The following is a 16,024-nucleotide window of genomic DNA, read 5'->3' on the forward strand; positions in this document are numbered from 1 at the left end:
TTCTGGTTTGTTCTAACTTTAGCTCTAGCTTCAAGTCATTTATGGCTTGTGTCTACTCCTAAGATTTTTCGGGATGTCATTCTAAACGATTGTAATCGTTAAAGTTTCAATGAATTTACTTTAAAAAACAAAAAAACAAAAAAACTATCAACCGCATCCTCAAACAATCTCGAAATTTGTATATATCAAAGGAATAAAAAAAAAAGAAAGACAAACTTCGATCACATAATAGACTCCACAACTGGTGCAACATATCAATCAACGCTCGTAGAGTCATCAAATATGTAATCAACTAATGTTTGAGTTTTATAGCTCATCACATGATCGTCTAACAAACTAACTCTAATAATGCCAAGAAGGTTAACCTTTTTTGTTAGTGAGAATCAAACTTTAGTGATTACAATTGCAAAAAAATTAAGTTACCAACACTAACTTTTTAGTTCGTTCGCACAAATTATCTCACTAAATTTCTATGAAGAAAAGTTTTAACAAGAGTACTTACTGACATCTTACCTCTCAATTGTAAGTTGTAAGGTATATTTTTGTCAATAAAATGGGAAGAGATAAAAAAAATTATAATCGAATGCAATTCTCCCTCACACGCCAACAAGATCATGATTCAATTCATAAATGTAGCTGACAAATACAAAAATTGAACGTTGTCAACTTTGAAGGGCTAGTCAATTCTATGAAGGAATCTTGTCAATTAATTGCTACAGAAAACACAGATGGGCCTCCATTAAAGACCCAGGAAGCAGATTATGAATGCATCCAACTTGGTCCCTTTAAATCCTCGCAATTAAATTTCCTTGTTTCCTGCGATTCACAAGCTAAAGAAAATGCCAAGTAACTCGTATGATAAACTCCATCTTCATCCCCATCTCTTATTTGCTTTTATCTGATAGTGGGGAACATCTTTCTCCTTTCTGTGGACCAAAAAAAGAGCAAAAGAAAAGAAAGATATTCCTGCCTTTTAACACATGAACTCTAACTTGGGAATGCTTGGAAATTCAGAAGCATGAACTCTAATTGCCACACTGCAATGTGTAAAGGTATGAACAAGGAGGATCTTTGTGACTTTTGGTGAGTTGTGGGTGTTGCATTGTGGTTACAAACGGAGAGTGGCGTGGGTCCTCATCATATTGGCTTATCCCTATCACAAGATGACTTTGATGATCATGATGAATTGATAGTTCCTAGACCCATCTAATCTCTATCAAAACCAAGTAGATAGATATATGTACACCTTTTTGGTTGGGAAATTATCCGAGCATACTCTCTTACGTTTTCTCCTTTGAATCTTGGAGTAGCGTGTGGTAATGGTTGTGGATTGTGTTAGCTGAAGCAAGAAGGAAAGAAAGGGTTTGAGCTAAGCGGACATCATGACGTGAAAAAATATTGGAAGGAATTGTTTTTGGACCTCCTTCATTTCATACATAATTTAATAATTGAGATTGTTCATTTAAATTTTTTATGAGAAATTAAATATAAGAAGCTAACTCATTACTCATTTAATTATCACATTTTAGATTACTGAACCATATTCAATTTGGTTAGTTTTCTATATTGATGGTTATTGTATACAGGGACGTATCAGGTGGCTCTGGGAGTGTGCCAGTGGTGCAGCTGCACAGGGTCTCCGGCTTTCGGAGGCCTCCGAAGTTATAACTTATAACACCTCTTTTTTCTTTTTTTTTTTGTGTTTCTGTTTATATATTTTTGAGGAGGTTATGAAGTCTATAGTGTCTTTGCTTGTCTTTTTTTTTTTTTCCTCCTTAATTTTATTTCCTCAAGTTTTTTTTTTCACTTTCTTCTAATTTTTTTCTCCATCCAAACCCATTTATTTTTATTTTACCGTTTTCGTTTTCTTTGCTTGTCCTTTTTTTTTTCTCTTTAATTTCTTCTCATTTTTTCCTATCCCAAACAATTTTTTTTTTTAGTAAAATCTCATTATAATTTTCTCAGTAGGTCTCTAAAATCTCAGATTCGGCCATATATATGAACATAAATAGGTCATATAAAGAAAACAATACATGCGTGAATCATGAATGTTCTCTTTAAAACATATTTGATATGATATATAGTAGTTGATGAGACCTCAATTGTTGTGCAATTAGAAATGCTAAGAATTAAGCCGACAAAAACTAAAGTCCATCTGAAAAGCAAAAACTAGATAACAAAGAAAAAAAATTTCTTTGCCCTTAGAATTAGGCTAACGCAGAAAGATCAAAGACCTGACCCAAGGGAAAGGCCTATAAACCAGGTCCAACCACTCAGGTCCGAACGAAATCGCAGTGAACGAGCAGCTCCAGCGTAGCACCACCAAGCAACTTCTCCGTCATCCATGGCAACATCAAAGCTGTCGAAGCCAGTGATCCCACTCGGTAGCTAAGCTGTCAGTGCCCACCGTCTTCAGCCCACCCAAGCAAGCAACGTTATCCATCATCACACTGAGATCTAGGAGCAATCTGGCCACCCTTACTACCGCCGCCAACAATAGATCCCGCTGCCCACTTCGCCTTCAATTACCCCGCAAGCACAGTCGTCCTTTCCGGCCCCACAAAACCAGAGCATCTCGTTCACTGCGATTGAAGGCGAAGTGGGCAGCGGGCTGGGACTGGTTTCTCTGGACGTGGTCTGTCTAGGAAGTGGCCGTAAATTTTATCGAACTTTTTTTTTTAAATTTATTTTTATTTAAAGAGGATCAAAAGATTTTATTTCTACCCTCATGGTGACTCGAACCCAGAACCTTAATCTTAGGTAGTGGTGAAATCCTTTGATCCTCTTTATTTAGAAGAAAAAATATATATATATATATATATATATATATCACCAAAATACCAATTAGCAAACAAAAAAAGTTATATTTTAACCGTTATTTATCAATTTAATAAAGCAACTACAATATCATATCATCAATTAATATAAGGATATAATAGTAAATGTGATTTATTACTCATTATGATGGAGTGAGTGACTGTGTGACTGTGTCAATCCAGATTGAAGTCCCATAAGAGCAAGTCCACCCGTTGAGCTTGACCGGTCAAAACTATTCACTGTTTTTTTTCCTTGTATTTCTACTATTGAGGTTGGCTGGTCAAATACTGTTCACAAAATGTCAAGAATAGTCACTTCTTGACATTTTGTGAACACTATTTGACCAGCCAATCTCAATAGTAAAAAAAAAAAAAAAAAAAAAAGTAGTGAATAGTCTTAATCAATCAAGCTCAAATGGTGGACTTGCTCTAATATGACAAAGCAAACTCTTTGAGATTTGCAAATTGGAGAGAGAAGGGGATCAAAGGCCAGCTAGCTAGCTTGTGCAAGTGTGAGTAATAACCTAGTGGCTAAAATATAATGAGCGTCTCTTGGAAAATGTAAGACGTCAGTCATAGACATTTCCATTCTCATTGAAAAAGAGCATTAATCGACTGTCCTTCCCCCGGCCTTCACCTCTTCCAAGTTCCAACCCTCTCTAATAATTGCAATCCAAATCCCAATGCCAATTTTTTCCCCCCACAATGCTTTTTTCTTGTAACTTGGCTTCAATTTTGACCAACTCCACTTGCCCTACTCCCGAGTTTAGGACCATAGACCTTGCCATTGGGTTTTGGCTCTTTTTAACTCCCATGTGTCAGAACTTTGATTTGCAAATAGCCGATTGCAATATTGTCTCATATATGATCTATCAAGTATCAACACCATAAGACGGTCTGAATTTTTTTTTCCACAACAATGAACAGATCCCTCATATCTTTTGGTGAGAGGTGAAAGAGTAGCAAACTAAAATGCATGCCAAACGGTCCATTCTTGGATATCTTGCTTTACATACACCAAAACCTTACAAGAATTACGGCTTCGATGATACCCTAGTCTACAGAGGCAACGCTAATCGCACACTAAAAAAACTAATACTTGTAGAGGAGTGCAAATAACTCATCATTATGATTGTAATTTGCATTCCTCTACAACACTTGCAACAAGCTCTTTGGAGCTTTTATCATAAAAGAAAATCTACATATGACGGTACAATTGCGGGCGGCACGTGCTGAATCTAATAGTCACGTGACTTGCGAGCAAGACGAAGCTGCATTGTGGAAGCACTAGACCTAACGGAGAAGACTCCATTCCAGATGTCAGTGAAAGCCCTGATGATGATGCCATGGTTGCAAGGCGCGTTGAGCTGCAAGAAGCAGTTGAGAAGCTCCCGGAGATCATCTTTCGAGTATATCTCGTTCTCCAAAATCATCTGAAGCATGGAATGCCTAAAGTCCAAGTAAGGGTCGCCGGAGTCTTTCTCCACCGCCACGCTCTCGCCGCCAACCCTGCCGAACCCCTTGACTGGCGTGGCGCTCTTGGCGACGGTCCCGTGGTCGGAAAACGAAGCGTAGTCGTCGGTGTTCGGGGAGAATGTGGTGGTGGTGGAGTCTTTGTTGTAGGAGCTCGAAGAAGAGTAGTGGTGGTGGTTTTGTTTGCGGCCACCGAACTTGGTGGTGATGAGCTTTGCCTTGGGACGGAATATGTGGAAGAGCTTTGGTCTTCTGCAGCTGCTGCAGCCTATGTCAACGGCTGTCACAGTGTTAAGGAGCTTCTTTCTGGTTATGGTAGGCATTGTTGGTGTGAGAGTGAAGCAGAGAAGAAGGAAGTTGGGATGATGAGGATGAAGAAGGGTTGGAGTAATGGAGTTTTGTATATAAAAGTGTGCATGTGAGCTCCTGAGGGGTCCCTGTGCTTGCTATGATTACTGCTCTGTTTTTCTCTTTAATGACAGACTGATCTGAACCGCAAGATTGGATTTGATATCTAGGTAGTAATCATGCTCGATGTTCCTGGATATTAATTTTGACTAGATGACTCCCAGTCTCACGTGAAGGAAGGCTCATAATTAATTTGTTTTAATGGTTAACAGTAAACTATATAATATCTAAGACCATGTTTCGGAAATGCTCCGGTGGGGGAGGTGGTGGCTATCGTCTCACCAAACTGAAAATGGGAAAAAAAAAAAAAAAAAAAAATCTAGCTGAAGTAGACCGAATTCGTAAAATAAAAGAATAGGAGTTGTTAGAAGTCTATAGGAAAATATGAAGGAAAGAGCAAATGAAATAACAAAATAAGAATGAAATCATTTAGCCAAGGCATGAATTAAATTTGCTTTCTTTATGATTAATTTGTCACTCTTTTTTAGTGTAAAAAAATTTTATCACAAATTGCCTCCAGATATTTGTTCCGACGAAACATTTATTGGCACATGTTTGTCTATATATACTTGCATTGCATTTCCTCACAACCTCTGTATGTGCAAGTTATTATTATTATTTTTTTCTGAAAATAAAAAAGAAAAAAGTTAGTTATTGCAGAGAAAAGATAATGGAGAGAGAAAAGTGGATTGTGGATACTTTTTTTAATAAAAATATATTTTGTAAATGTCTTAATTATCCTTCTGATTTAATTAATTCTCAAAGTTTATTAATCTTCTAGTCGGTCAAAATTCTAGATTTTGGCTAATAAACCCTTTTATCTTAGATCATTTTTAGCAGACTCTCTATTGTGGCTCCTTAGTTATTTTGGAGAGCATGTTTAGCTTTTTATCTATTTTAGCAGCTTCACCAGACTTCTAAGTGGCTCTCTATTATAACTTTTAGCTATCTCGCTACTAATTATAGAGAGCGGGATGAGGTTCTCTATAATTTAAAACATTCATTTTAAGTTATTTTATGTAATTTATAAATACAATAAATTTATTTAAAAATAATATAAATTCAAAACTAGTTAAAATAGAGAGCATTGATGCAGACATAATTCTAAAGTGGCTACTAAAATAACTTTTTAGCTACTTTAGCTAAAATTTAACTCAAAATTAGCTAACATTGTTAAAAATGCTCTTAATAATAGTGTGTGTGTGTGTATATATATATATATATTTTTTTTTTATAGCAGGCTATTCTCGAAGAATTGTTTATCGGCAAGGTGTGTCCCTTTTTTTTAGAACCATTTCAACCACAAAACATTCGTTTGCCAAAATATAATTTTTTTTTATATAGGATGCTTTTACTGATAAACGTGTGATCGCGGAAACGTCTCTCATTTTATTCTATTTTTTGATGAAAAATTCTTGACGCCGAATCTTCATCAGCAGAAGGAGCAAAACTACATCTATTTTTTTGCGAGAGACTTCTGCCAACTAAAATTTCGCTAAAACCATGCATAATAAGGCTGCCAATGAATCATTTGTCGGGGAAAAATGTGACCCTATTTATATAAAACCCAGGATCGGTCCTAGTTATCGACAAATAATGTGAATTTGGACTATAGATTTCAACGGGTCCATCTAACTGATGGTTTAGCTTAGATGGTAAAAGAAATTTTTTCCTCAGGTATAGCAGATCAAACTCACTATCTAGCGCATTCTTAAAAATAAAAAAAAATAAAAAAACTCACTTTGCATTCGTAAGACATGTAATTAGTAAATGTGTATAAATAGCTTTATTTATCAAAAAAGATTGGCCAGAAATGTGCTAGTGTCCACAGGAAGCAGCCTATCTAGTTTACTGGCGCTTCTAGTATAATCTAATCAACCAAGTAACAATCAAATGACTCAATTGATTGACTTATCCATCCAGTTATCTTTGCATCCTAAAGAAGAACATGGTGGGCTAGGGCAGATCACAATGAAACTTTAATCTTGATCAAGCTTGCTACCTGCTCAGCAACCCACAATGAGCCAGCTTCAGTGCAACAGAAACCATGAGTAGTATGACCCTCTCGTTCAATTGAAAGAGCAACACCAGGGACCTGCTCGGCAATCTGGGACCACGGAAATACAAAATAAAGCCCAGACATTCAAGTTGAAAATCGCCAAAAGCAAAAGTTTGAAGAACCAGTCGCCAAAAGCAAAAGGTTGAAGAACCAGTCAATTTTCATCATTAGTCTAATCAAGTCTCATCAGTAACATTCTCATTATACTCCATCTGATTGAGAAGAAAATTCTACTATTCATTTATAAAAATCACTATGGTTTTCTCAAATGACATCCACACAAGTTTATCATAATACACCTTGTGACTACCATGTTAGATGTCACAAGTTCACAACTTCATTAACATTAACATCTACAAAAGAAAAACAAAAGTTGTTTGGTTCAAGCATACTTCCACAGAAATCAATGGGATAAACAATGCTAAACCTCTGGGGTTTTATAAAGGAATTCTTTTTATGTCGAATCTTGTTATTATTCTCAACAGAATTAGAGAAAAAAGAGAAGAAAAAGGAATAAAAGAACCCTCTTTATAACAAGTACCAAGCTATTGGTCTCTGTTGAACCCCTTTCAATACTAGGTGTTCTGTTCCGAACAATGGAGTTCATACAAAATGCAACCAGAGTTGAAGGAATCTAGGAAGAGCAGGGGTCTGGAGGGTCATGAATCAGCATATGCATGCATAACTTATACACACATTTAGCACAAACAGGCAGACAGACAACATCCCACTCAAACTTTCTGAAACTTGGTCTTTCTTAAAGTAATGAATTTACGATAAGTTCTTATATTACCTCTTCAAACATTTGCAGTGGAGCCCAGTGATCATCAATGCCGAACAAAAATGCTATCTTGTCCAGATTTTCCCTCATGAATTCCCAATCTGGTGTTTCTGAAAGCTAAGATACGATGCCCCAATAGTCAGCACAATAGTTTAAAGTTTAACTTTCCTACACAAACATCAATTTTGGTCTTTGTTGAAATTTAAGAAACAAAACATGGAACTATTGAAGGAATTATAAAATGCTAACAAAACATACTGACATAATCCAACAGCACATTGAAATTTCTAGCTCAGATGTACCGGTGCTAGAACTATTTTAAAGATGAGGGAAAATGATGCAGCAGAATTTGAAGTTTCAAACACATGCGTGGCTAGTGAATGCATATATGAAAAGCAAGTATGAAGAGACTGTAATTCATAAAATTACATCAAGAATGCACTAGTCAGACCAAGTAGCCTGTACACTGCATAAGCGACCAGTAACAAGATTTTCAGAAAGAGAATCAGAATATTATGGAAATTAATAGTGTGAAGAGAATCTTGGAAAAAGCATATTGAGTAACAACAATATTGGCATAAAAGAAGGAAGGTGGCAGAAATACAACAACATGATGATACGCAGATGTTAATCAATTACTAGTCAATTACTAAAGTTATTTTCAAAACAATATGCCTTAAATTCATCATAAATATTTTTTTTATAAATCTACAACAAAGCCAGAACTTTACCTTTTGGAATTCTGTCATTGCCATAAAGAGAATATTCCGCATTGTGTGGTACTGCAAATATACAAATCAAAAATTGAAAGAAGGATGCCAAAAACAACTCACAAAAACTTACTATGTGATAGTGGACTACAATAGTTAAAAGAGCATGCCAAAAAACAAAAAAAACTTGATGACATTTTGACATTTCTGAAATATAAAATGACCTAAGAAGACAACTTCATCAATCTATTCCACACATTTCTTTACCTTTACCAAGTGATAGCAAGCAGCCTCAACTGCAGCAGCTGACCATGACTTCCCAAGGAATGTGAGCACAATTAACCTCAAAAGTGATATAGGCAACAATCCCAAGAGCGCAACAATAAAGCTCAAGGCAACACATACAATGCGGGACCTGAAATACACTATTTTGTCTTAATCTCGATGATGCCTTCATGTAGATCGTCAAAATCATATTTTTCTAAAGAATCAACCGACATTTGGATCAGGTGAGAAACCAAAATAAAAGGTTGAACGTTAACTGACTCGGTCGTTCTCATTGAACATTACATGATAAGTGAAACAACAAAGCATAACAACAAGGGCGATAACTGGCTAACACAAAAGCATACACTAGTAAGTAATAACTGTCTATTGCATGGGCATGAAGTAGAGAGATGCCACGAAATGTAAACTACAAGATCAAAAGCATTGCCAATCACAACAAAGAAAGAACTTTACTCTGTAATCTTCCCAATAAGGGCCTGTTTTGTGGACTCTGGGTTTAACGCCAAAAACGGATATAGCCCAACACAATAAGTCACCTGGAATGCTCGCAAACTATGTCAGGGAACAGGTTCTCCAAAGTGAGAAACCTAAAGGAGAAGTATGACAGATGAGTAGTAAACATATTTCACCTGTTCTGGAGACCTCCTAAACATTTCCATGGATATATATGATCCAATAGAGTGCCCTACCTGCAGGAAATTAAATGTAAGTTCACAAAAACAAAAAAAAAAAAAACCAATAACTCAAGAACACAATCTTTCAAATTCTTTCCTGATATATTTGAAATCAAACTATGGAAGCTGAAGAACACAGCAATAACTGAGATCAGGTGAAACAACTTAAGAACACAATTCTAGTTCAAAACCAGGAAATGCTGAGAGATTTCTGTCACCCAATCATTCGTCAAAGATGAGCAGCACTACTGACATTGATTGATTACTAAACTCCTGTTACTTGTTTTATAATGGAACAGATATGATCACAATTTATTCTTCTTACTGAAATTTCACAGAAATATAGTTCGTATTCATGAGAAAAAACCTTACGAAACAATAAGAAAAAAAGTGAAAACAGAAAAGTTTGTGTATTAACACACAAAATACTGGGAATGCTTTGTGTGCCAACCCTTTTTAGTAACAAGACACATGGAAGGTTTCATGATTAACGAGTAATTAGTAAGACTATGAATGTTTCTTGCAACATTGTTGATGTAACTGTGAGCAACAAAGGTGACCGGATACAGCATTGCTGATAAACAATTGATATTGGAAATCAAAGCTAAAAGATATTTAACCTGGAACCTCAATCCTAATGTGATTTAAGAATAGCTAATGAGCTATTGTACTTTTACACCCCTCTTCTCCAAACAACAAAGCTCTTTTCAGAGCCAACATCACATTGAAAGATCAAAGATGGAAAATGATCCCACCAGTAATAAAGGGCCTGCAGTATTTTGCAATTCCTGTTTGATGAAGTCCATCTGCAAAAGCACAAATTGAATTGAAGTTAGAACTATATGCGATGCTAATTTACTAAATATGTTTCAAAATAGGAAAATTGGTGTAACAGTGTCATTGGGAAAGAAATGGAAATGAGGGAAACAAAATACAAACAGGATCTGAGAACACAAAGTCACATCTGGAAGTCAAATTGGATTTCTTTGGGGAAGAAACTATTTTAATTATACATGAAATAAAACGAAAGCTTATATTCCCAGAAGCACAGTTCAATAATTTTTTGATATCAGTTCACACTCTGTCATCATTGAGCACATTGTCCAACAACAAGCAGATCCATCAACAAGGATTTTGATTTCGAAGGTTTAACATTCAATCTGCTTCTGTTCTCCATTTTATAGAGGACAGTATTAACTGGCCAACAAATCTGCCAATAACACAAGCAGTTTACCTTGTGATTAATTTGGGCTTGTAATGAGAAAATCCTTCCATGCTCCCAGTTCTATACAAGAAGAGAATAACATAACAATCATACCCGTGACAGAAATCAGTGAAGCAAGTGTAATCAACTGGATGCTTCTTACAGATTAATGTTCTATACAGTTTGTTGAAAACTGAAAATCAGAACCATAATTAGAAGAATGTGATCAAAAATAACTATTAAGCTTTAAAAATTGAAACTAGAATTTTAAGAATAGACTTGCATGCACAATTGGTTCAAAAGACTGCCAATTGTCCTTGAAAAAGTATTTGAACAGCATTCTTCCCTTCAATACTTGCAGTTTTTCATAGAGTAAAAGTTGTCAAGTGCATATAAACTCTCCTACTTTTCCAAGAAAAAGGCAAGAAGACTGGTTAATGGCTTTTGGTTCATCAAGTCTGTGGTCTGTACAGACTAATAACAATTAACAATAGAAAATCAAAAGAAACCTCGAGTTCGTTCAACTCGTGCACTCCCGACTAAGAAAGCAATTTTACTCTGGAAATACACCAATGCTGGGGAGAATAAACTTCATGAGTCGTACATTCTTATAGTTTTTCTTTCTACTATTAAAAATTTATAACATTGGGAGTCCACTGAACGAAAACTTAATGCAAGCTACTCCGAATTTGCTACATAAATCACGCTTGCTTCCATTTAGGTTCATAGTAGCAAGAAAGGAGAAAGAAGTGAAAATCATGCAAAGACTGACGCTATAGCTTACATAAGAAAAGAACTGCAATACCTTTTTGGTGTGTGATATATGCCCAACAACTGAACAATCCAAGCAAATTAGAATAGTCATGACAATTTCAAAAGGATTAATCAAATTAACATAGGACAAAAACCCAAGTCTTGCCTGTCACAGACGCATTTCCACCCAGCAGCTCATATAGAGCCTCCACAAAGTCTTTATAAAATGTAACAACACCTGCAACACCCACCAACCCGATTGTAATTCTCACAATTGAATCAGTCACACACACACAAATAGAGAGGGGGCAAAAAAAACAAAAAACCCACCTGGATTTCCAGGGATGATTAGAACATGAAATGTTGGATTGTCAGCTTGAATCTCCATTACTTCAGTAGTGTGACTGAGGCAATAAAATTACCCAAAAGCTTAAAAAAAAACAAAACCAGAAAAGTTGATATTAATTTGGAGGCAAAAGTAGCTACCTCGACACATCGCATAAACGAAATGCGACACGCTTCTTCACTCGAAGCACTTGGTTTTCACGTTGTGAAATGTCCTGATCCATTTCTCTGCTCCGACAATAAAGGCTAGAGAACCTTGGCCTTATACGAATACGAGGATCAAGAACTGGGTTTCACTTGAAATATCGGAATGGTTGGTAGGTAAGCTAAGTGTCTAATTCCACATTGAATGATGATGAACTGGTTGGTAGGTAAGCTAAGTGCCTAATTCCACATTGAATGCTGAGAACTCTCTTAAGTCTTACCCACTACCCTCGTAAAGAAGAAAGATGAACATGCAAACTAGTGGCTCTATTATGGAGAAGTGAGAGAAGGGTGTACCTGAAACGTAAGAGAGTGAGAGGGGATCGTGTAATGGGAGAAATGAACCCACGAAGCATATTTCTCTGCTATGTTTTTGGGACTTTGTTAGCGTTCGAGGAATTTACGGCTGAGGTGCCATCTAGTTTTCGCCGGACATTTTGTTCTCTACCAAGAGCTGCTTGTTAGATGAAGGCGTTGGGCCATCTCCACAGGCCAAATCCTAAAATATAGCATTTGTTTTATCTCTAAGAGCATCTCCAATAATGGAGTTAAAAGCCAAACCTATTTTACTATTCATTCATATTTTGCATCTCTAACCAAAAACCAAAGTCAATTCATAAATTAATCATTTTAGAGAAACAATTAAGCCCATGTGTGGCTGAGGCCCACATCTCCCCCATCTCAAGACTCAAGCCACTTAGCTTTCGTTCTTCATTCCTTAGCCAAAATAGTTAAGTTTTTGACTAATAAGTCAAAATGACTACACAGTGAATGGTTGGAGATGCTCCCAAAAAAAGCTAAAGCCATTTTGGCTTTTGACTACACTGGTTGGAGATGCTCTAACAACAATAAAAGAGACATTGGGGCTCTTAACTTAACTCTTTGGCTAGTCTAGTCTAAACTTGTGGTCCTAGCATCTACCAAAACGTGGAGTATTTGGCTGACAGAAGAAGACTTAAAAAAAAAAAAATCTAACCACATCCATTCAGAAGAAGACTAAAAAATGGACAGCTTGCCATTGGTTGAAATGAGAATCAATTTGCTTCCCAAAGATCAAATGTTCATCAATGACTATCAATTAAACATTAATTACCATAATTACAATTAATGGCCAAGATTATGTGGCTGTTATTTAACAATGGCTAGTTGTTTTAAAAAAAAAAAAAAATCAAAATAGTAAAATTTCAAAATATCATTTTTCTCTATAAATACAACCATAATTTCTCTATAATTTCACACCTTTGATTTTCCTTCTACAATTCACTTCAACAAACTTCTTCTTGTTTTAGGAAAACTGAAATTGGGAGGGAATTGAGTCGTGCTTTCATTGATAATAGAGGTCTCTTTATATAGAGGATTATAAGCATAGAGATAGAGTTGTATATGGAAACATAATCGTACATTGAATGGATATCTACTAAGATTCTCCGAGATTATCTCTAATACTAAGATTCTCCGAGATTATCTCTAATACAAACCCTATTACAACTAGAGCAAGTAACCTAGAGTTTGGACCAAACACATATTCTGGATTTACTTGAACACTCCCCCTTGTGTCGCCCAAACGTGGTGCTCCTCTCGTTGCCTCATTAAAAGCCTTGCCGATTAACAAAAACCTAGTGTGACAAAAATAACCTCGGTCGAAGGGAAAAAAAAGCACAACACACCCTTTACGTTTCGAGATCAACATGTAGACATCTCCCCCTGATGAGTTTGGATAACTTCCACAGACGATGCTACCAGTATGTTTCTCAAAAGTGGAATTTAGGCAATGACTTAGAGAGCAAGCCTGCCATACGGTCCTCAGATCGAACCTAGTTCACTTTGATCTTGAGGAGAGTTTGTTGTTGCTGATTATGCTTGGTGTTGTTGCTTTTGATGTAGCATTGCTTCATTTGTTCCAAACAAGCAGCATTATCCTCATAAATGCTCGCAGACTCATCTGTGGTAGACTTCAAACCATAATTGCTTCAAACATGCGTAATTATGGATCCAATCCATATACATTCACTAACCACTTTGTGAAGAGCAATAATCTTTGCATGGTTCGAGGATATAGCGACTAGGGTCTGTTCTGTAGACCTCCAAGATTTCGATGTCTTCCCCATGGTGAACACATAACTAGTTTGGGAATGACCTATGTGTGGGTTAGAGAAGCACCCAGCATCGGCAAAACCTTCCAAAACACTAATGTTGTTTTGGGATGAGGATAAAAGATGCAGGCCAGTGTTGGCGGCGTTCCTAGTGTGTGATGGGTCAAAATCTATCATCTCTCTGTAGGGATAGAACAAACTCATATCAATCGTACATCTCAAGTATCGAAAGATATCTTTTACACCAATCCAATGGCGTCGCGTTGGCGTAGAGCTAAACCCAGCTAACAAGCTCACTGCAAATGAGATGTCTGATATTGTGCGTTGAGCTAAGTACAATAATGCGCCTATTGTACTTATGTATGACACTTTTGCCTCTAGCACGTCTTTGTCATCATCCTTTGGATGAAGATGATCCTTTTTAGGATCAAGACTACGGACGATCATGGGGGTGCTTGAAGGCTTAACCTTGTCAAAATGCCTAAGCATCTATCAACATGATGCTCAAGTTCCAAACCGAGACATAATCGTGTTCTCCCAAGATCCTTCATCTTAAACTTGGATTTCAAGTGTTCAGCGGTTTCCCTTAACTCTTTAAGGGCTTCCAATAAAGATCATGTCCAACATGAACTGCGATCAAATCCGGAACTTGTTATAAAAATGTGCGGGCATTTACATATCCCTTCCCAATCAATTAGTCACTTTAATGAGCGTTTCAACCTCATTGCAAACGCGCTCCGTGGTCTAGAGCCACTTGATTTGGGTAAATGAAGTTCACCGTGAACCTTCATGTATATTTCGTATCTAGATCTCCATAGAGGTATGTACTGACCACATTGCAAGCTGCATATTCAGTTATTCAGAAATTACCAAACTGATAAGGTAGTGGAGTGCAAAGACATCCATTATGAGAGAATATGACTCATCATAGTCGATTCTAGGGCGTTTTTGTGAGAAGCCTTGCGCCATAAGGCGAGAATACCATATCTTTTTCTCATCACACTTTCTAAAGAAGACCCATTAGTCAACAGGTTTTATGTTAGGAGGTGTTGACATCATTAGCTCGAAAACCTTCATCTTCGTTAGAGAATCCAACTTGACCTGAATCGCATTTTTTCATTTAGGCCTATTTTCTCTACGTTGGCATTTATTCATCAACGGAGCGTGGATCGATATCATCTGACTCAACAAACTCATGCACTATGAAATGCGCGAATACATCATCAATCATGATAGAGTTTCTATCCCACGTCTCATGTACACTAGTGTAATTTTCAAAGAACTCTATATTCTCATGAATAGGTTCTGATGTTGAGGTGTCCCCAACGATAACCATAATCCGGAAGATTCTCATGAGACGGATTTTGAGTGTCAAAGGATTGAATAGTGTCAAAGTATCATTCGAACCCACAAGCCTTCCATACATCGTAGCTGGGGCCATGGCCTGTAACGCTAGAGTGCCACTCTTTATGGCGTTGGCAATATGCCTACCTCTGCATAGGGTGGCGCTACATCCTTTCGTAGGGACGTCCATCCTTGCAGGCATATTTGCAGCAGATATGCGTGATCTGGTCACTTAGCAGAGATCGAGATGAGACATAGTGGGGACATGCCACGACAATTCCTATCGTTCTTGCTGAACATCCATATTCTTATCTCCCCCTAACGACGGGAAGACTGTCTCATCAAAGTGACAATCCGCAAATCTAGTGGCAAAGAGATCACCTAGCAAGGGAATTAAGTGGCGGACGATTGTTAGAGTCTCAAATCTAAAGTAGTTGCCCATTTGTCTGTAAGGACGTATTATAGTGCGCTATGGCGGCACAATTGGCACATAAATAGCACACTCAAATATGCGTAAGTACGAGATACCAGTACCAGTCACTAGCTGTATCGCAGAGGTAGATTGAGTAGCGATGTGTCGTAGACGAATTAGTATAGCTGCATGCGATATTACATCATCCTAAGCAGATATAAGGAGATTGGTAGGCATTACCAATGTTTGGGCTACCATCATAGTCGTTTCTGCAAGACCATTTGAGTGTGTTTATGGGAATATGATGTCCAACATCTGTCCTAATGCAATAACCATTGAAAGTCTTCGATGTAAACTATCTAGCATTGTCAGGTCCAATTAACTGAATAGGATGATCCGGGGAGTGAGCCCGTTGTCATATAATATGTGCTAGGAGTGTAGTATAAGCAGCATTTACAGG

General features: G+C 37.0%; 2 protein-coding genes across 4 annotated transcripts; both read right to left on the reverse strand.

Moving 5' to 3' along the window:
- Positions 1–3,780: 3,780 nt before the first annotated feature.
- LOC112195072 (transcription repressor OFP6) lies at positions 3,781–4,674 on the reverse strand. Its single transcript, XM_024335423.2, has one exon. The coding sequence runs from the start codon at positions 4,610–4,612 to the stop codon at positions 4,055–4,057; it is 558 nt and encodes a 185-aa protein (XP_024191191.1). The 5' UTR covers positions 4,613–4,674; the 3' UTR covers positions 3,781–4,054.
- Positions 4,675–6,455: 1,781 nt separating this feature from the next.
- On the reverse strand, positions 6,456–12,207 carry LOC112195420 (lipid droplet-associated hydrolase). 3 transcript variants are annotated; one of them, XM_024335854.2, is made up of 13 exons: positions 12,013–12,207; positions 11,653–11,772; positions 11,497–11,570; positions 11,333–11,404; positions 11,219–11,247; positions 10,444–10,494; positions 9,965–10,015; positions 9,165–9,224; positions 8,989–9,071; positions 8,515–8,662; positions 8,269–8,319; positions 7,550–7,654; positions 6,456–6,804 (listed from the first exon to the last, which is right to left on the reverse strand). In XM_024335854.2, the coding sequence occupies exons 1-13, from the start codon at positions 12,069–12,071 to the stop codon at positions 6,664–6,666; spliced, it is 1,044 nt and encodes a 347-aa protein (XP_024191622.1). In that variant the 5' UTR covers positions 12,072–12,207; the 3' UTR covers positions 6,456–6,663. The 3 variants fall into 3 exon arrangements, with proteins under 3 accessions (XP_024191622.1, XP_024191624.1, XP_024191623.1); XM_024335856.2 differs by having other exon boundaries at positions 11,653–11,807; positions 12,013–12,156; XM_024335855.2 differs by having other exon boundaries at positions 11,653–11,895; positions 12,013–12,147.
- Positions 12,208–16,024: the final 3,817 nt, after the last annotated feature.

The sequence above is a fragment of the Rosa chinensis genome, chromosome 3, assembly GCF_002994745.2.
Source record: "Rosa chinensis cultivar Old Blush chromosome 3, RchiOBHm-V2, whole genome shotgun sequence".
NCBI lineage: Eukaryota > Viridiplantae > Streptophyta > Magnoliopsida > Rosales > Rosaceae > Rosa > Rosa chinensis.

Excerpts from the sequence above, each read along its gene's own strand:
- LOC112195072 (XM_024335423.2), bottom strand. The coding sequence starts at position 4,612 with ATGCCTACCATAACCAGAAAGAAGCTCCTTAACACTGTGACAGCCGTT.
- LOC112195420 (XM_024335854.2), bottom strand. The coding sequence starts at position 12,071 with ATGCTTCGTGGGTTCATTTCTCCCATTACACGATCCCCTCTCACTCTC. Across the intron at positions 11,773-12,012 it reads CTCACTCTCTTACGTTTCAG|GCCAAGGTTCTCTAGCCTTT; the intron begins GTACACCCTTCT and ends TATTCGTATAAG. Across the intron at positions 10,016-10,443 it reads AAGCCCAAATTAATCACAAG|ATGGACTTCATCAAACAGGA; the intron begins GTAAACTGCTTG and ends GTGCTTTTGCAG.